The sequence below is a fragment of the Brachionichthys hirsutus genome, chromosome 24, assembly GCF_040956055.1.
Source record: "Brachionichthys hirsutus isolate HB-005 chromosome 24, CSIRO-AGI_Bhir_v1, whole genome shotgun sequence".
NCBI lineage: Eukaryota > Metazoa > Chordata > Actinopteri > Lophiiformes > Brachionichthyidae > Brachionichthys > Brachionichthys hirsutus.
In genome coordinates, this window is record NC_090920.1 from 3869643 (window position 1) to 3891112 (window position 21470).

General features: G+C 44.6%; 1 protein-coding gene across 1 annotated transcript; it reads left to right on the forward strand.

Moving 5' to 3' along the window:
- The first annotated feature begins 5235 nt into the window (after positions 1-5235).
- On the forward strand, positions 5236-20524 carry LOC137911949 (sodium- and chloride-dependent GABA transporter 2-like). Its single transcript, XM_068756289.1, has 15 exons — positions 5236-5248; positions 11452-11577; positions 11675-11809; positions 13586-13726; positions 13812-13902; positions 13979-14111; positions 14895-15029; positions 15440-15543; positions 15828-15952; positions 16160-16272; positions 16374-16511; positions 16601-16703; positions 18323-18423; positions 18778-18948; positions 19038-20524. The coding sequence occupies exons 1-15, from the start codon at positions 5236-5238 to the stop codon at positions 19194-19196; spliced, it is 1788 nt and encodes a 595-aa protein (XP_068612390.1). The 3' UTR covers positions 19197-20524.
- The last annotated feature ends 946 nt before the right edge of the window (positions 20525-21470 follow it).

Sequence of the window (21470 nt, forward strand, 5' to 3'; positions counted from 1 at the left end):
AGATAATTAATTTGGCACTCCGGTAGGAAAAATGGGACTTTTAGTTCAGGAAAAGAAAAGAAAAAAAATATTTAATAGGAAACATGAGCAGGGGGGAATGTTATATAAGTTTAACGTTTGACCCAGAAAATCATCAAAATAATTAGGATTTGAAGTCAAATTGATCAAATATTTTAATTGTCGTATTGCTCTATTGTTCTGACATTCCTGACAGTAAAGGTGAACAGCGCTGGTTTTCACAAAGACAATGTATTAAAGGTTCAAACTGATAAATATTGTTGTTTATATATAAGATCATTCTGAATTTAGCAGAAGTCTTAACCTGTACATTCAGCCTTGTGTTTACATTCAGCTTTCCGGAGCGTTACTGAGTCCATGTATAAAATAGCATCTTAGAATCCCGTTGGTCTAGCATGCAGAAGGATTCAATATTATTCCTTAGCTCCTTTTGAAATAAATTACTTGGGATTTTCGTGAACCACAACTGTGGCTGGGATTCGTGAAAAGGGACGGAAACCTCACAGAGGAGTTTATAACTGAGGTCCCAGTAGAGGATACACATAACCCTGATTGGACCAGTAAAGATGACACTCCCTCAAGTTCTCCAAAATGTGTCCTGCGCTACTTTGACATATTATGATTGCATGGCGTCACACAAATCTTTTTTTTCTTCTGTTCCGCTACTTAGCACAAAGTAAAATTTGAACTTAAAACGAGGCAGTTCTGACCGATCATCAAAAAACCATAAACACACGCCTCGTTCCACGACATCACAATATCCTCCTGACTTTTTGGAACTATTGAACTATTCACAATTGTAGGTTTACGTAACAGTATCTCAATGTATTGAAATGTAATAATAATTGCAAATGTGTAAAAGAACTGTCACAATCACGTGAGAATAGATGATAAATGCTTCAAAAATAAAGAGCTTTAAATGCAGGGCAGCGTTTCATTTCAGCTCTCAGTGGATTAGTTTCCTACTAAACAAAAAGATTTCCTCGTTGCTGTAGTCACCAGAATGGGATATAAAAAGGTTTAGACCCCTGGTTGGTGTTTCTTCTTCATCTTCTGCTGCTAACAGTCAGTCCACACCCGTTCACATTATTCCTGGAATAATTTGTAAATTCAATTTGTGCATGCAGAAATGGCACTCGCTAAAAATGAGGCATCAGTGTTGTGCATGAATGCAAGACTAAATGACTTTTCAGCCCCATTTTCAATGCATTCAGTGAGAGGCATCATTACATAGTCTAATGAAAGCAGTCGGGAAAAACTGGTCTTACCCGTACTGGTCTTTAGACTCATACAAGGATTGTTGATATCATCAGGGATCATGAGAACATCCTGTTCTCATGATCCCTGATGATATCTTTCTGTTTTTACAACAGAAATATTGAGTCAAATAGTCACCACGATTCTTTTGCCGGTTGAAAAGTTCCTAAAAAGGGTTGGGTTACCCCGGAGCCTCCGCTGTACAGCGGAATCCTTCCAGGCAGAACAAAGGCAAGACTCTGACACGCAGCTTTAGTACGACATGTGATGCCATTCATTCCTTATCAGATATAATCCCCAATAAAAACCAGGTTGGTTTCACCTTTCAGCAGTAAGATTCTGATACTTTGTCCAAAAGCCGAAGAAAACATTCCTTCTTTTTAAGAATCTGCTGAAACGTCAACAAACAAGCTGAAACCTAGATGGATGTGAATCCCTTTTTCACCTGAGTCGGACCTCGGGACCCACCAGCTACAGAGCGTCACTGTAAACCTGCCAAAAAACACATTATTTGATTGATATCCAATCAATAACATGTTTTATTGCTTTGCAAGTGAAGAAAGTAATGTTTCGCAACTGTGAGGTAATGTGTGAAGTGAACTTGTGTCTTTAGAATCGTTGCAGTTGTTGGACGGCTTCCTTTGACCTGCCATGCCTTGGGTTGTTTGCACTTCCCTTTGACTGACAAAGAAAAATGCTGTCCAACACCTTTTCTACAAAGGGCAGACAGGTGTAAAGACATCTTTATTTACTTTGGAAACACAGTGAAAACAGACAGCTCTCTAATTTCATGTCAGGATTTCATTCTACTTCAACACTGAATGGCTAAAGTGTGACTAAATATTTTAAATATTATATATGAGCCAATTGAAGCCTGTGAAGTAACATGTGACTCATTATTTGTAGATCGTTGTTCGTATGACACGTATAAACATATTGTTGCCTTACATAGTCACAATATGGAATACATGAATTATCACTGAAGGAGGAGATTCAGAATGGTACATTTTTAGTAAAATCAGACTCAGCTCGTAGCATTATGCGTATTATCTCTAATCCCTCCTTTCTTTGTGTTGCTTTCAAGTGTTTACTATAAAGGCACAAGGCATTTCAATGCCTCAAGGTGTGGCCCCACCCACTCCTTGGCATGAACGGTCCAATGCCGCTCAGGCCCAGAGCAGAGTTCACTGCTAACCGTAACGACACTTGGAAAAAGAAATCTCTGTGCATCCTCTCATATTCAGAGAGCATTTTGGATCAAGTACAAATAAAGCCAACACACCTGAACAGGGAAACTAGGTCCTCTTTTGATGTTTCAAGTTGAGCGCAGTATCAGGATAATTATGGCTTTATAGCCACTCAAAGGGCAGATTATTGCCCACAGACTCAGTGAATGCAACTAAACTTTGATTCTATGATAAAACTCCAGGTCAGTAGATTTATATGCTACTGGCAAAGGAACAAATTGACTTTTTTTTTGTCCAAATTAAGCAGCATCTACAGTAATTTTGTAATGTCAGATTAAAAACAAAAAGCACACACACATCCGAACATTTACTTTAGTTAAGTCGTGGGAAATGAGCAGTAGATCCAGGATTGTTCATGTGTGATTGACTGCAGATGACAGCAATGTCAGCATGACTAAGCAACTTCTGTACATAAATATTATGTAAAACTTGTCATGTCATTCAGGAAATAAATCTTGTCACGTCACAGATGAAGGGAGATAAATGAATATTATCTCCACTCCCCCTTTTTGCTGTGTTACGTTCCCATTTGCCGTAATGGCACAAGTCATTTGACTGCCTCAGGGAGTGGCCGCCGACTCCTCTGTCTTGTCTTTTAGGACTTCAGAGTTCACTGCCGACCCCAGAAGTGAGTGAGAAACTTTTTTTTTTTTATTTGTGCATACTCTCGTATTCAGGCAGAATTTGCCTCAGGTCTGGTCAAATTTGAATAAAACCACCACACCTGAATGTCTCTTTTTTTAACAGCTGCCTCCACCTGATCTGTGTTTGTTTTCTATGTACAGACGGGAACTCCACCGACTAACACCTGAGAGGACGGAGTCAAGTTTCTGCATGTAGGTGAGGGATTTTTAAATCTGCATGAAGGACAGGGTGTAATTATTTTTGATAGACATTGAAAAATAAGTGGCTAAAATGCGTGAGACCTTTGTTTTTATAGAATAGAAAAGAAGGGAAGAGAAGGGAGGACGGTTGGGCCTTAAGGCTGAACATTCACCCTGGTTGAACGAGATGAGCGAGGCCAACCCTCACCACAATCGCCAGAAGAAGCCTCGTGCAGAGGGTTAATTCATATTGAAAAAATAGCAACATGACTGGCCAAGAGTTCAGCTGCGCCATAGATGTGACCAGCTAATGAGACTAAAGTGTTTTCAGTAAGTCTCCCTGATTAAACGATCATTGCCACAAGATTCTCGTTCCTAGAATTACTTCATTCCCTCGCAGGCTCGGTGTCACCACACAGAAGTTTATTCCAAATGTTCCTGTGGATGGTCAACATGACCTATTCCTATTCCTTTGCCATATTTGATGATGATGATGAATATATTTATTAGATAGAATGTTAGAGTACAAGTACAGTCACACAGTAGCATGTATTACAGTACAAATAACGTCAAACATCCGGTCTAAGAGTTGTTTCCGTTGAAAGTCCTTCGTACATAAATCATCCACAATTAACAATACAAATAAAAATAAAACCAATATTAAATTACACAATTGATGCAACGTAACATAAGAAAAACAAAAATAAAATGTTTTTACACCGCCAGTGCAAACTAACAATTAATCTAAAATAAATTACACCACTGATGCAAAATGACAATAAATAACTTACATAAATTACAATAAATTACTAAAGCAATTAATACGTGCAACGTAGGTGGACAAAAAAAAGGAGGGGGGGGTTTGATCCGGAGAGAGTCGTGATGACTATCTCCGTTTCTGTCCCCCTAAAAGGTGTATTTTTAGGGCCTTTTTGAAGGAGGCCAAAGAGGTGCATGTTTTGAGGGCGGGAATCAAACTGTTCCACCCTTGGGTGGCCGTATTGTAAAAAGATGATTTACCCATGTTAGTCCTATAGGAGGGGGTAATCAGGTTGTTGTTTGAGCTCCCTCTAGTGTTGTGGCTGTGGGTGTCACTAAATCTGTGGAGGTGTTCCGTCAGGTATGCAGGGATTGAGGGGACTGAGGGCAGAGCTGCATTGACTATTTTAAATGCCAATCCCATTTTGAGTTGTTTAACCCTGTCTTCTACCCTGAGCCATTTTAGGCTAGCAAAATGTCCAGGAAGAAGGTGGGTCATGGGCCCCAGATTGAGGAGTAGCCGAATCAGTTTGTTTTGGGAGGTTTGGAGCCTGGTTTTCAGGGACATTTTGATGTTTGAATACCAGGAGGTGCTAGCATAGTCAAAGAGGGGCTGAACGAGGGCTCCAGCAAGCGTCCGGAGAGCACTTTTGTTGACAAAAGCAGACATTCTGCCCAAAAATCTTGTTCTCTGATTGACTTTTTTGATCACCTTAGTTGCCATACTATCACCAGACAGGTATTTGTCAAGAACACAGCCCAAATAGGTAATCTCTTCTTTGCTGGAGATGACTGTATTATCGACTGTGACCTTGAAATCATTAACATTTTTCTCACGTAGAGAGTGTTTAGACCCAAAAAGAATCGATTCGGTTTTGCCAAGATGTAGTGACAGTTTGTTATCGGTAAGCCAAGCACGGATTCTGGTGAGCTCAGAGCTGAGAGCCTCCTCAACCTGCACTTTGTCCTCTCCCGAAATCAGGAGTGCTGAGTCATCAGCAAACAGGAACAATTTGCAGTTACAGGCAGCACTCATGTCGTTAATGTATAGGAGGAACAGTAACGGTCCTAGAATGCTGCCTTGAGGAACCCCACAGCTTACCGGGAGGGACGAGGACAAGGTTCCGTTTATGTCTACCATTTGTTCTCGTTCCTCTAGGTACGATTTCATCCAGTTTGTTGATGTGCTATCAAAACCAATCGCCCCTAGTTTATTCAATAGGATTGAATGGTTAACTGTGTCAAAGGCCTTCTGGAGGTCCAGCATGACCATGCCGCAGTACTTGCCCGAGTCTACTTCACGCTTAATGTACTCGGTCAGATATATGAGGCACGTGTCAGTGGAGTGGGATGTTCTGAAGCCTGATTGGAATTCAAAGAGCAGGCTATGCTCGGCGAGGTAGCGGTTAATTTGCTCCTGGATTATTCTCTCCATAACCTTTGAGATGGAACAAAGGATGGAAACAGGGCGGTAGTTGCCAGGTTCTAATTTGTTTCCTTTTTTATACAGAGGGATAACCCGCGCCGTCTTGAATTCCTGTGGGACGTGGCACTGATTGATGGATAAATTTATCAGATGGGTTACCACGGGGGCGATAGAGACAGCTGCGTCTCTGAGGAACCGGGTGGGTATGTTGTCAAGGCCTGTGGCCTTGTTAGGTTGAAGGGCAATTAGTTTTTTTAGCACATCAACGGTATTTACAGGTGTGAAAGAGAAAGTGTCCTTTTTGGCACCTAGCTTCTCATAGTGAGTTTGGATGTGGTCAGAACCATACAGACCTGAATGTGGGGGGAGTTTGCTGACCAACAGGGTGGCAATAGTGGTGAAAAAGCTGTTTTACAGTAACAGTTACAGTAATACCTCGACATACGACTACTCTAACATACGAGTATTCCGAGATACAAGTCAGCCTGTGAGCAATATTTTGCTTTGAGATGCGAGCATATATTTGAGAGACGAAAATGCGAGCACGCTTCCAGATGCTGACGCTAAATGGTCGAGCTCTGCGAGCATTTGTGAATAGTCTTTATCATTAGCGATGGGCCCAAAGAAAGCGAGTGGTACGGATGGCAGTGAGAGGAAAAAACGCACGATGACGATGGAGAGGAAATTATCGATCAACGTGACCGCGGTGTCCGTGTAAGTGATTTGTCTGTGTCGAGGTAAGAATGGTGTGAATACCTTCAGCACGGAACGCTTCTTTAATTTCATCCAACGCATTTGACTTGAAGCACACAATAGTAAAGTCCTCTCTGAGCATTTCCAGCACACGTTTGTGGCTGGAAGTAATTTCTCAGAGCTCCTACATCAGGCCTCCTGTCACCTTAGACATATGGCCGGTCCCCAGGTTGGCTTACAATGAATTAGCAGACAGGTGTTGGGTATCTTTTCTGCTGGCCACACGTCAATTGACATCACCATTGGATGCAATAGAAAACTTGACACCTCTGCCTGTCAGATGATCTCTTTATCCACTCCCAAAACTCGCAGGCTGTGGTGTTGGCCATGCGTGGTCTTTCTAAATACAAATTAGCATTTATGTGATGATTTAGGCATCTGTTAGTTTGTGCCATTTAAAAGTTGCCTGTGACTGAGGTTGCAAGAAAAAGGGAATCAGAGAAGACTGAAAGACTAAAGTTGGAGACAAGTCAAAGGCAGTGTGCAGACTCTGTAAGTATCCCATGCGTCATGTTGATCTTATGCTATTATTTATGGTCCATTGAACATACAGTACAGCCTCGATTGTACTTTGAATAATATTCACTCAATCTTTCATGATTTTTTTTTTTACTTGTTGGTTTTGTTCCACAAACTTTAGAGTCACAAAGAGTGATGTAACTTCTTTTGGCCTGGTTTCCGTAGAGCTGTTTCTCTCATTTGCACATATTTATTTGAAACACTGCACACTCCACGACTGCACGACTCCATGTGGTACAAGAACAAAATCATTCCACTGCCTGCCATATCGAAGACGTAATCAATTGGATGAGAGGATCCACATTCAAACTGACTTCCTCCCATGCTGCACAGTCTGACTCAGTGCAGCATCGCATTCAATCAATGTGAAGCAATAATAATGTATTCCTCATCGAAATCGCCACAAAGACCATCTGCCTTTCACTTTTCACTTTTCCGTGTCCAAAAGCAGCTTGACGGTTTCTCCACTTTGATTCAAAGAGCTAAAATCATAGACTATTCGGTTGTACGGAATTGCAGTCATTAAACAGTTGTACAAAGCAACCACTGAATCTCACTGACCTGCTGCCCCCGGCGCTGATGCCAGACACTCATAAAAGCCATAAAGAATGCAGCGATTGTGTGCAGCCCGAGCTACACACTGTGGCAGTGGCACCACGTTCACAGGGGGTCGTCAGGATAGAACAATGCTGACTGCACTGGAGGACCCTTAATGTCGGACTTTATTTGTCCCCTGTGAGGCAAAGCAGAGTCTGGACTTGTAGAAAAGAAATGCATGCTGTGTCTCTGTGAGCGGTGCATGCATGTAGTTGAGGAATTTGTGCATGGTATATGATTGCAAGACATTTTACAGCTTCCTGACTCTTGACCACTGACATTTAGGGAGGGGCTTCTCTCCTAATGAGGGCATCTAAAGCCAATTATAACATAAATTAATACGAGTTATGATGCCTTTATGTGGTGTTGGAATAATCAGGAAAATTTGTTCCTGAGGAGAAAATTCACATGAACGGTGCCTCAAGTTGGAACACCAACCCAATAACTTGAAACTTTACAACTTTGAGGGTTAAAAATCATCTTCTACCGCTTTTTTCCACTTTCGCGGGTCACAGGAGTTGCTGGGACATACAAAATCCGCACAGATAGGATTTGAACCCGGTTCCTTCTTTCTCCAGATATACCTGTATATTTTTAGCCATTTTTTACGTGACATTAATTAATTAATCATTAATTATTTTATGGACAACATTTCTTTGTAATATAAATCATCAAACAGACAATCCAAAGCGTGCTGTACTGCGCTGTTGATTATGATTGTGTATAAAAAGCCTTGTTTTCCTCACGTGACATTTGAGTTATTTGAGCAAACATTAATTCTCCAGTAAAACCAACATTTTCTCCTCTGGTCTCTAAAGCCAAGTGGCAAACAGAACGCAAGTGGAAGAAGTCAGTCATCTGAAGAGTAAGAGATGGACATCAACACGAGCTGCCATCTTTAAAATAAGTTGCAGAGAACACACTCCTAAGGGAAATCTGGAAAGTGAGCTCTCATTTCTAGTGAAGTGATGCAGCTGAAGGGATTTCATTCAAAATGGCAAGTACGGCGAGCACACTCCCGTTAGTGTGACGATTTAAGATGTATTAATGTGCATAATTCATTCAAATTCATTCCCCTGGTGGATGAATAATCTGCGTTTTCGCATTAGGGTGGGAGAGCTGCGTGGTAATTCCTGTGACTTCATGGGTGGACGCGTTGAACTGTCGGCCTCAACCACAAAACTAAATTCATGTAACAGTACGGCAGCGATGAAAGGGATCAATCATCATCATTAGTCGACTGTTGGAATGCCAACTAAACTACATTTTGGAATTTTGTGAAAGGCTGTAAATTTGAGGATACAACTGCTGTATTCATTAATCCTCATGCTTCCAGGGTACGCACGTGTGCTTATCCACGACGCAGCGTAAAATGAGCTCCAACGCCGCATGTGATTTACACACCTAATATAATCTAATAGTGGAATACAATCTTTGGATCATTGTGTTAGCTGGACACAATTTAGTTTTTACTATGGCCATTAATGCTGGGCTGAGTGGGTCCGGCCAAAGACACGGCCCATTAAATGTGCTGAGAGGTGCTTGAGGTGCTTACAGGACAGAGCCCACAATAAGGAGCTGAAAGCTTGTGTTTCTGTCAACTTAACCGGATAAAGTGGAAAATAAAAAGCAATTTTGAATTTGGTTGAACAATGTTGTGTATCTTTGTAACTCCTGTAAGGCTGCAGTACTTTATGAGGAGCATTTATCAAGTGACTGGCAATGAGAGACAATTGAAGAGAGAAAAATCAGACTGAAAATTACTTCATTCATGAACTTTGAATGTCTATTTAATGCCTTGCTTCTGCCTCAGGGCAGCTGTGGCTTCAATAATAGCTTCACCACCACCAAGTATGAGTGAATGAATAATGCACTGTGTAACAGCGCCTTGAGTTCCTGTATAGAAAGAAACGCGCCATATAAAACCAGTGCTTTATTATTAGCATTATTGATATTATTAATGAGACTTTGTCTTTTCACAGTACAGTGATAGTCAAACAATTTGATAGTGTATTTAAATACATTGCTGAGTCTAAAAATGTGTTTTATGTCTCTTATCAAAGTGAGGAAATTAAATTAATATTAATACCTGCCACCTCAAAGCATCTGAAAAATATGTTTAACTGGGCCTCAATTTTGGTGGCAAATGGCAAGTACGGCGAGCACACTCCCGTTAGTGTGACGATTTAAGATGTATTAATGTGCATAATTCATTCAAATTCATTCCCCTGGTGGATGAATAGTTTAGAACTTGTATACTTTCAGAGTTCCGAGCTTTTTCAGAACTTTAAACCCTTTACTGCAAACATTTGGGGAATTCAAAAGCATTTTCTTTTATTTGGAAAGTATTTTTTCTTTCAGATATACAATTCACAGGAGAACAGGAATAACGTGATAACTGTGCTTCTTCATTAAAATTCACACGTTGCAGGAAATCCAGAGGTTCCGTTAGGAGGGGGCTGATTTCAGCGGTGCACCTGCCGAGTCTGTGCAGGAAGTACTGTAATAAAGGTTATCCGGTGGATGCGTTAAAAAATAGACCATTAAGAGGATTCTGATTTTATAAAATGTGCAATCTTTGGTTTAGTCCTTCAACAAAGTGATAATCCTGCACTATTTGCTCTCCCCATTTACTTTTACGTCATAATACGTGAAGTCACGTGGCCCCGTGCGTCGTTTTCCCTTGGTGGCAGCGTGTGGATTATCATAACGTGGGGGGTGCTGTAATATTTTCGAACCTTGCTTGAGGTAAGAGGGCCGGAAGTGTGTATTGTGTCTCCTTATGTGTGACGCGTCGCAATTTGACGTTTGTTGACGTCAGAAACTGACCGAACCCGACAGTTGCTTCGTGACGTCGATGTCGCGATCACGCGCCACTCCGACTACAAACGAAACGGTTTCCCTTGCAGGTCGAATCCAGGCGCGCGCTGTCCTGTTCGCTTCCGGACTGGACCGAACCATCTGACCAGTCGGACACGGGGGTGGTCACGGTGAAGAGACCAACGCGATACTCGGAGGTAGGCAGGCAACGTGATAACGAATTCACTTTAAAGCGTCGTTTCACACGATGTACGTGTCGAAAATAAATGTATAATTTCATAGCCTTTATTTCAGGCGTCACCATTTTCAGGCTGAACCACACCTGGAGCATCAATTCCGCTCAGATACGTCGTTATGAAACTGTTACGTATTTAACCTGTAATTTAAAATGCAGGCATAACCGAACTGCTTCATCAGCTGGTGTGTTGTTACGGTGTTATTATATGCTGGTGTTTTTTTATTTTTTTATTTTTAAAGGAGTTTGTAAAAAAAAAAAAAACGTTTCTGCATTATTAAAGGATTCGTTTTATTTGTGCATATGGCACAGCAGGAGGCAGGCGCTGCAGGGCTGAGATCGCGTCCCTGAAACAAATGCAACTCCTGATGCATCTGTAGCCAATGCCAAAAAAAAAGAGTCTTATTTAAAGAAAATGTCAGTTTGGGTCTAAATAAACAAACTACAAAAACAAAATAATTATAAGAAGTACAAAACCTACCACGGCATTTACGAAATCTGATCTAATAAATATATTCATCATCATCATCAAATGTGTTGTAAAATGTGCTTGAAATTGATGTTCTTACGCAATATGGGTACAGTATATGGAATTCTGGCAGTGAGATTGTCAATAAATCATTTCTGAATGGAGAAATGCTAGCGTTGAACCCTGGGGGGTTTCTGTGACGAAGAGATAAAGGACACACCCAAAACATGTCAGTCCTTCAAACATCACAGATAAGGGAGGACACAACTGTGGGGGTTTTAATCCAATCTTGGCTGTGAAGGTGTGCGCTAACTTTCCATTGCACTGTTTATTTTATCTATTAGCGCCTGCGGTTTGGTTAATCTGCTCTCAACCTTCACTGTTGTTTTTATGTCTTTTTCATTTTCAATTTCTCAGCGTGTGTGTCTCTGCTCGTCTCATGATGGAGGACAAAATGCCTTCACAGCAAGGGGACACGTTGCTATGCCGCAACAAAAGATTCCCTAGAAGGATATCAGCCTTCGAAGACGATGGACTGCAAGCCAGGGGCCAGTGGGCGAGCAAAGCGGAGTTCCTCCTGGCTGTGGCGGGGCAGATCATCGGTCTGGGCAACGTGTGGAGGTTCCCTTATCTCTGCTACAAGAACGGTGGAGGTAAAGCACCTCATTTTGAATTTGAATGATATTACGATGAGCTCAGATTACAAATAAAACTGGTCTTGCGTAATGCTTCCCGTTTGTGTGTGTCCAGGTGTCTTCTTCATCCCTTACCTGTTGTTCCTGGTGCTGTGCGGCATCCCCCTCTTCCTCCTGGAGACCTCACTGGGACAGTACACCAGCCTGGGAGGGGTCAGCGCCTGGAGAACTGTCTGCCCTTTATTTGGAGGTAATTGATCTCTGTTTTTTATCGTGTAAAATGACGCGCGGACGAAAACAGCAACACTTCTGTGTGTTTGTACATGTATGCTAATTTGACTAAGGATTCCACTTCCCTCGGGGTAAAGAGACTGGTTCCGCAGCTCACACTTGGACATGTTACTTTGTTAACCTTCCAACAGAGTCCTCGCTCTTAATCTGTGATCTGCATCACTTGAATAAAAACAGGCCTTCACGCAGGCATGTCGACTGAATTTGCGTCACCGTAGATCCTGCAGCTGTGCCTGGTTTCACACAATGTTCCAAACTTTTGATCCGTGCACATGCGAGCTGCCGCGGTTATTTGCCAAGCAATTAGCGCAAAGTGCACATTGTCTCATTTGAGAAGCATGTTGATGTAATGAGGGCATCTACTACGATGGCATGCCTGCAAGCCTTAAACCAGCCTTTAATTGTTGTTTGCATCACTGTCTGTCTTTTCAGCTCTCTCTGTTCTGCTTTCCTTTCGCCCTTTTTTAAATATATTATTTCAGTGCTTTCCAGAGGACTCCTACAGTATGTTCACATCAGTCCGAGCCACATGTTGTCAGAATGCCAGGCATGCCCTGCAGCTGCATGCAGGTGTGAGAGAATGTCAAATATCAACTTGTCTCAAGGCAACAAGCAGATGACGACACACTCCTTGCCTGCCAAAAAAAAAAACACATATGTATGAATGGCTGTCTTATTTTCTTAGCACCCGTGTGCTCTTGCTCAAACAAAGAGGCAACGCTGAGGAACTAATACACAATTACACCAGCGAAAACAGGAACGAACTTTTGAACAATTTGAAGCTGCCGATGCTGATTTGCTGCTCTTGTGATATTAATGCGTGCTTTGAAAAGCAAATGATGGAAGCTCCACAGCCCATAATAACAAATGGCCATTGAAGAACTTTGATCCGGCTGTGTTCACATGTAAATCAGTTAATTATATCAGTTTGACACTTGTCTTTCAGTTCAGTTTACGTTAAGAGATGAAAAGCACGTGAGCGTGAGCGTGCATGGTTGTTTGTCTTTCGTATGAGCTGGCGTCTCATCCAGGGTGTACCCTGCCACTCACCCACAGCCAGCTGAGGTAGGCTGCAGCAGACCCGTGACCCACGAGGCGGAACAGCAGCTGTCGGGTTCGGATTGCGGTCCTCTCGTCTCCAAAAATATGGATGGATGATCTCTTTTGAAAACTTTGCTCCGCCTGTTCAGTCACGAAACTAAAAAGGTCTCAAGCCTCTTGTTATGCTGGGGCAGCTAAGACTAGTAGCACGCTAGCTGGGCCACTTGGGACGACGGTCCCCACCTCCCTGCTGCCGCTCACATGTGGCCTGCACATGCTCACGGAGTCACCACAGGATCGCCTGGACGCCATGTCTTCAGCGCGGAGACAAATAACACCCGGGACCTCATGAGGAACTTGTGTTCCCGCACAAACCAACACAAAGAACAAAAACGCTGATGTAGGAATTCCTCACCGGTGCGCCGTCGCCAGAAAAAGACCCGGATTTCATTGAAGGGTGTCACAAACAAGTTGTTTGTTTGCAGCTTGCGGACACTTGAAGGCATCGTGAGACCATTATGTTGCACGTCTTTAAATGTCCCATATTATACACTTCCCACAAGTTAATGCAGTTCCTGATGCAGCCTCACCCTGCCGAGATAAATGATGCTTTCATAGAATGTGTGTGCAATGCCTCTAGAATCCCGCCGTTGGCCATCAGATCATGAAACGTCTGCATCCTCCTGTGTCTCAGGTCTCGGGTATGCCAGTCAGGTGATGATCCTCCACGGCTGCGTGTACTACGTGGTCATCCTGGCCTGGGCCCTTCTCTACCTGACCTACAGCTTCCAGGCGGAGCTGCCCTGGTCTCACTGTAACAACACTTGGAACACAGGTCAACAGCGGCTGCTTGTTTTTTGCATTCCGAGGCTACGTAAAACTTTAAGGCGTAACTTGCATGCGTGTGTTTCCTCCTGCAGAGGCGTGTGTCCTGTTCGAACACCACAACCAGCCGGCCAATGGGAGCAGCCTCTCCGTGAACGCCACGTCCTCTGTCATGGAGTTTTGGGAGTGAGTGTAGTTTTTGGTTTCCGGTCAGTGTCTTGGGAAGCTGAGCACGCGTTAATCGTGCGAGTGTGTGTTCCAGGCGGGAGGTGCTCCATCTCTCCGACAGTTTAGACGAGCTGGGGCCAATCAGCTGGAAGCTGGCTCTATCATTGGCCGTCATCTGGGTCGTCTGCTACTTCTGTGTGTGGAAAGGTGTTAAGTCCACCGGAAAGGTGAGCAGGAGAGTGTCTTGATGGGATTGCCTTAAATGTGGGTGTCTGTGGAAAGTCTCATTTCTCTTCATCACAGAGATGTGGGGTTGTTTCCACATCCAAAATGATGCCATTGACATGAACTATTCCCCAACATGAAGTAGGAAAAGTAGGAACATTGAGCAGCAGCCAGAGACAAGCATGTGGGGATGGGGCTAAGGAGACAGCTGCTGCTGGTCTTTCATTCCAAAATTAGTCATTGTACTTTAATCTGATTGTTATCTTAGCCAATAGCTGTTGGTGTACGGAAACACACTTTTAAATGTCGAACAGAGGACTCGCTGTTTCCTTGGGATTCGCCACGTTTTTAACTTTTCATCAGTATCAAGGAATCCGGCGTGAGGTCACAAGCTACACCCAACTGGAGCCCGAGTTTGATCATGGGAGTTTAATGATTGACTATTTTTGGAGGTAAAAATCTGTCCGGCAGCATGACTCAGACACAAACGCTCATTGAGTTCCGAGTTCATTTGTGTTTCCTCCAGTTGCGTTTCTCTGCTGACTCGAATCTTAGCAACTGCAGTCTTGGTTCAGACATTATAGGAAACATTTTGGATAATTTATTTCATGAATTTACATTGTAATTCGAATTTTGTGTCACTAATAAATATCAATGACAACCCGACGCTGCGTCGTTCCTGCCATCAGCATCCATGCCGAAAGACTTGTGATTTGTCTCCTCAGCTCCGTTTTACATCTGAAATGTTCTCTCTCTTTGCTCTCTCTATGCTGTGTGCTATCCAGGTGGTGTACCTGACTGCCACCTTCCCTTATGTGATGCTGTTCGTGCTGCTGGTGCGAGGCGTCACCCTCCCTGGAGCGGCGCAGGGCATCGTCTACTACCTCAAACCCAACCACACCCGCCTGGCTGACCCGCAGGTACGACGACACACGGCGACGCACACGCTTCGGATCTATTTAGACATGCGGCATTGAAAGAAATTCCATGTTGGGGAGTTGTTCCGGTCATTCTTACAGGTGGGACAGCAGCTCCCACAGGAATGAGGCCCAATCTGTCAGGTGAGACGGTGCGTCATCAGAGGCACAGCAGGGGATTTAAGATTGTCTGGTCTTATCATGGAGACAGAGGAAATGCATCCCCTTTATTATTGAAATGAAGTGAATGAGGAGGAGCCATTCAAACATCCAACGTCAAAGAAAGCTGGAAGCTACGCGCTAGCTTTCCTGCACTTTTGTTTCTTCTTATACAAAACCCATAAAAACTGAATTAGCATGTCTAACGCGCCCTTCCCATTTCCTCCCCCCTCACTGTCCCCGTTTCTCTACAGGTATGGATGGACGCCGGTACCCAGATATTTTTCTCGTATGGGATCTGTTTGGGAAGTCTCACAGCCCTCGGCAGCTACAACAAATACAATAATAACTGCTATAAGTGAGACACTTCGTCACACATGAAACACACAACAGCCATTCTATCCACAACGCCTTCACGCCGTACACCGTAGTCGCTGAAATGTAAGCCGTAAGGCCGTAAGGGGCCTCTGGTCGGGTGGCTTCCAGAGGGAACGACTGGAATGGACAGAGAAAACACTCCGATACAGCCACACCTCAAAGAAAAGCGCTCGCTGCCATGATTCCCACTCTCTGACTCCCACGTGCACACAGAATGACCCATGGTCTGTGTGTGTGTGTGTGTGTGTGTGTGGGGCATTCCAGGGACTCATTCCTCCTGTGCCTCCTGAACAGCGCCACCAGTTTCCTGGCAGGTTTTGCTATCTTCTCAGTGCTGGGCTTCATGGCTGAGGAGCAGGGGGTGGACATCGGAACCGTGGCCCAGTCAGGTGACACAGGCCGGGGAAGGGAGTGCAGACACCTTTAGCCCATGCGTTAATAGTCGTTTGTGGTTGAATTGCATAATATATGTCATCAGTTCACTATAACTTTAATAATAATAATGGTTTATCGTATTAACCATGTGGGCGTTCCCAGCAGCACCGGCTCGGCCGTTGACCTTGTCCGTATTTCCTTGTGTCGACTCGTTCTCCCAGGGCCCGGCCTCGCTTTCATTGCCTATCCCAGAGCGGTCGCCATGATGCCTCTACCTCAGCTATGGGCCGTCTGCTTCTTCCTCATGATCATAATGCTGGGGCTGGACACACAGGTAGACGCACGGCGCATTCCGTGGACGATTTCTCTGGCGTGATTGCGTGAAACCGAGCGCGTGCGCGTGTGACGCCCCTTTGTCGCCCCTTTGTCGCCCAGTTTGTGAGTCTGGAGGCCCTGATGACGTCCATCACTGACCTGTACCCCCATGTGATCAGACGAGGCTACCGCAGAGAGCTGCTGCTGCTCTTCTTCTGCTTCGTCTGCTTCCTGGTCGGACTGGTCATGGTCACTCCGGTAAGCCGATGGAGGATTTCCGACCCTTTTATTTGATTTATTTTGCCGTATTGATTATTGTAATTGGATGTCGTTCTCCCTCCATGCAGGGTGGTCTCTACGTGTTCCAGATCTATGACCAGTTCTCCTGCAGTGGAGCCAGCCTGCTGCTCCTCTCCATCTTCCAGTCTGTGGCCATCGGCTGGATTTATGGTACAGATGCATCTGCATCTGTTCTATTTGCTTATCTAGTCCTCTCTTCTGGTCTCTTCTCCTAAATTAGTCTTGTTTTCTTTAGTCTGCTCTCCATCTATCAGTCTCCTTCCCTTCATATCATTTTGATAATGTTCTCTCTTGTCTTTTCTCCTCTTCTCTGGTCTACTGCCTCCTCATTTAGACAGATCTAGTCTCCTCTCCAGTCTAATCTAGTCAGGTCTACCCTCTTCTGGTCTGAGCTCCTTTCCCTCCCGTGGTTTAGTCTAGCCTCCTCTCCTCTAGTCTCAAGAGTTTATTGCTCCGGTAATGAAAGTCATTCCTAAAATCTGATAAACATACACAGTTCATTGGTCCACTACCCCCCCCCCCCCCTCATTCTGCATTCCAGCCGGATGCAGGCCGTATATCCACACGGCTGTAAGGAGACTGGCAGCTAGCCAGGTCCTTGTCTGCCTCCTCTGGGCCCTAAATCAGCCCCCAGTCCCTGTCGACTCTGTCTGGTGGCCCCGGGGAGCCCCTTTTCTCAGACTTTTAGTTTGAGATTGTTAGAATGTGTTAGAACATACAGTGTTGGAATTAACTTTGCCTCGGGTAAAGACGTGAAATGAAAGTTTAGTCCATCAGAGAAGTCGTGGAGAATTCCCTCAGCAGAGAGAAGGAGTTTGTACAGCCCTCCCGGCCCCGGCAGCAGGTGAACGGTTTTAACTCAGTCTGTTAGATCTTCTGTTTAATATGGGGAAGAAACACCGATACAGTAATACCTCGACAAACGAGCGCTTTGACGTACGAGTATTTCAAGATAGGATCAAGCCTGCAAACGATATTTTGCTTTGAGACACGAGCATCAATTTGAGATGCGAGATGGCAGAGCGCTCCAAGCGAGCTTCACGCGTTCAGTGGTTTTTGCTTTATTTGTGAATATTCTTTTAAGTGAGGGGTCCAAAGAAAGCGAGTGCTAACGTGAGCGTGGCGTCCGTAAGTCATTTATCACGCCAGTACATCGACCATATGTACAATCCTCAAACAGAAGGCTGCTATCATGAACACAAAGGCAAATCTATTATGTCTAAGTTCATGGAAGAGTACATGGAAGGTACAATTAGGGTATAAAGTGTCTACGCACCGTCCAACGCTCTCCCTCCCTCGTCCTCCACGTTGCCATTAGCCGTCTGTCTCGAAAGTAAAACATTTTATGTTTCAGTAATACTGTATATCATTTATTATATCATTGTGTGTATATAGTAATTAGAAAAATTCAGTTGTTAATAGCGTTGATTTGGGTGTTTTTAGACGCCGGAATGGATTAAATTGTTTTCAGTCGTTTTATATGGGAAAAAATGTATTTGACATACGAGCGATTTGAGTTACGAGCTCAGTGCAGGAACGAGTTATACTCGTGTGTCAAGGTATTACTGTACTGTACTTGTGTTTTTCTCACGCCGTCAGCCACATAGTAGAAGCAATGAAACCAAACATCACATTAAAACTGACGTTCTCGTCTTTCCCTTCCACAAAACACATTCTAACCAATTGATATCGCAAGAAGCTAGCCGTGATCCAAACCGTAGCCTCGCCTTGTGTGTGTGTGTCCCCCCCCCCCCCCCCCTCCCCCCCAGGAGCCGATCGCTTCTTCACCAACATCAGAGATATGACCGGCCACAGGCCCCTGGTTCTCTTCAAGCTATGCTGGAAGTACTTCACCCCAGCTATATGCACTGTGAGTGACCCCCCCCCCCCCTTCTTCTGACCTGCTTTCACGTCTGCTCTGAAATGGACACAAGCACCAGTTTGGATTATCCTCCTGGAGCCTGACAGTCAATCTACCAGGCTCTTCCCCATGTGTCTGAACATGACTCAGATCCAAAACGCAGTAAAAATGTTCTGTTTTTATTTTATTCAAGCACTAAAAATATCCTCAGCTCAGTCGGGAAGGAAACGGACTGTTCCCTTTAGCTTTCAGGCCGTAACATCTGCAAACATGCCGAATGGAGACGCTGTATCATAACGGCAGCTCCAGATTTGCAGCAGATGTCTGAGCGGTAGCGTGGTCACCGCTTTCTGTCCCTTCCAGGCCACCTTCCTGTTCTCCCTGGTGTACTGGTCTCCTCTGAGCCTGAGGAAGGGCCTTGTCGCTCCAGCCTGGGCCACGGTGCTGGGCTGGGTCCTCACCCTGTCATCCGTCTCCCTGCTTCCCGTCTGGGCCATCTACAGCCTGGTCACCACCCCTGGAACCATGATGCAGGTTGCAGCTCTTATTCATTCCTATGAATAACTGAATGCATGGTGAACAGGTGATGTTTCATTGCTAAAATCATTCTCGCTCCCCACCAGCGTTTCCAACATCTGTGTAGCCCTGCAGAAGACGCATTACAGGCCCCTCGCTATTTTCCTGCCAAAAACCCAGCAGGCTCCTCCAGCCCTGAACTACCCCTGTCCGAGAAGACGACTACAGACGTCACAGACATCCAGAAGGGTCGTGTGACCCCATAATGGTCAGTGACACTGCGACACTGGATGCTGGATAAGCCAATCGGATGTATCTGAAGGGCAGAGCAAGCAAGTCTAAATGAAAAGCTCCAAAGATCCTCCGGTTAAAATTAGCATCGTTCTTTTACAAAGATGTCCGCCTGAATTCGAGCTCACTTTACCGTAGGGACCGGCTCCCACCGACGATCAGAGTCTATTCTCCTCAAACACATCCAAAATCAATCCTAGCTAGCTGCTGAATCGTTGTTACTGTGATTATCTAATAATAGCCTTCTAAATAATGGTGTTATTTTGTTGTTAACATTACGCAGCAACTTCCTGCTCATGCTAGAAATTTACAGACCTTGAATGTGAACTATTTTCCCAAGGTTATCAGGCCTGCAGAAATCAATCCCATTATCAGCTTTGGTTTTGTAGAGGAGCTTCTCGGAATCAGCGAAGCGAGGAGGGCTAATGAGATTAAACTGAATCATTGTCGTTAGTTGAAATGACAGACTTTCTATTTTTGATCCTTGCTAGAATCAGCATCAAGACTTTTTCTTCTTGCAGGCTAAAGCCTGCTGCTTTTCTCTACGTACCGGGTTTGCAAGTCTGCACTTAGCTTCAACTGTCATTTTCACATTTCCGCTGTCATCTTAAGCGAATCCACGAGTCCGCCTTGTCTGCTACGTCTCTGTAATCGCCATATGAGAGTCCAAATGGTTCGTAACTCGACTCTCACTCAGGGCAGTGCTAATGCTAATTGTTGCATTTACCAAACATGACGCTTTACTGCCATTATTGTATCGTGTTTCACTGTATGTCATGTTTATCGCTGAGGAGGATCGAATGGTGCAGATTCTTCTCTACCACTCGGCACATTCATCTCTGAAAGAGGTGGCCGGGAAAGTTGTCTGTCCTCTTTTGTTTTTGCAGACACACAACCGTGCATGGGTTTCAGTGTGGCTTTCTGCATGAAGAAAAAGGAAAATCCCAGCGTGAGCGTAATGTTTGTGCACTGCACCAAAAACAGCTATCGCTTACCACGCGGGGAAACATGCAATCACGATACAGCAGTGAAATGTTGCCGTTGCTGTGTGACGATTGGGATTTCTACGGAGTGTAGCGTTCATGAATGCGGCAGCATTCAAACCCAGATCAGGTTTTCCATCTCTGAAATGCTCTTCTGGGTTTAATTTAACAAGTAAGGTGTAGATCCCCTCTGGTATCTTTAGATATTCTTTCATTCAGTCAAACTGCTAGAAGTGGTTTTATTTCTGTTTACAGGTCCTTAGATGTGCCTCTTCATTTTGTGTGTTATTTTTCCATTTTTAATACATACATAAATACACGATGGATAAAATAGTTTGTGTTGCCTGTGTTCATTTCTTGTAGAGAATAGGGTGTGTGTGTGTGTGTGTGTGTGTGTGTGTGTTTGAGCGTAGCGTATACCTGCGGTCGAAGCTCGCCTCCTCCTGCTAGGAACACACCTGGCATCGGAGAGAGGAGGAAGTGAAGGAGGGAGGAGCTTGGCGAGCGTGCGACATCATCATCCATTCAACCATCACGGCAGAACGAGGGATGTGATTGGCTTTGGGTGACGCGCTCGCATCCCGACGGGAATTCACTGCTTATCGTCCATGAAGGGATAGAGGAGGAGGAGGAGGAGGGAGAGACTGAGATCGGGGAGGATGGAGTGAGTGTGTGGAGGAGGAGAGCGACTAACGAGAGGAGTCAGTTCTGGCACCGGTTATGTAAAAGGCTCGGCCTGTCAATTAACCGTGGGAAGTGGGCGGTCCCACATCCACACGTGTCCCGCCTCACGGGTGTGTGTGTGTGTGTGTGTGTGTGTGTCCACATGGTTGCCTTGGCATACGTCTCAGTTTCAGATGGGGATTAAAAATGCTCCAATGGGCTGAGTGTGAGAGATTCAAAAGGGGGGAGGGATGATTTTTGTTTTTGTGTGGGGGGGGGGGGGGGGGTGAACCAGAGTGTGTGTCTTTTCAGTAAGTTGTCAATTCACAGCATCAATTTCAAACTGAACATATTTAGTTCCTGCGTGTGAATGATGAGAAACGCTTCTCCGGTGTGCGTGTGAACGCTCGTGCGTCGGGTGTCGTGCGCGCCGGCCCACATGGTTCCGGTCTGTCCCTTCATTATTGTCCATTTTCACCGCAGATCGTCCACTTGGAAGTTCAGTGGGGGGGGGGGGGGGACTTCTCAGCAGCAGGGCCATACACAGATGTCCCGTGATTCATCACTGCCCCCCCCCCCCCCCCCTTTGGATAAATGTAAGCG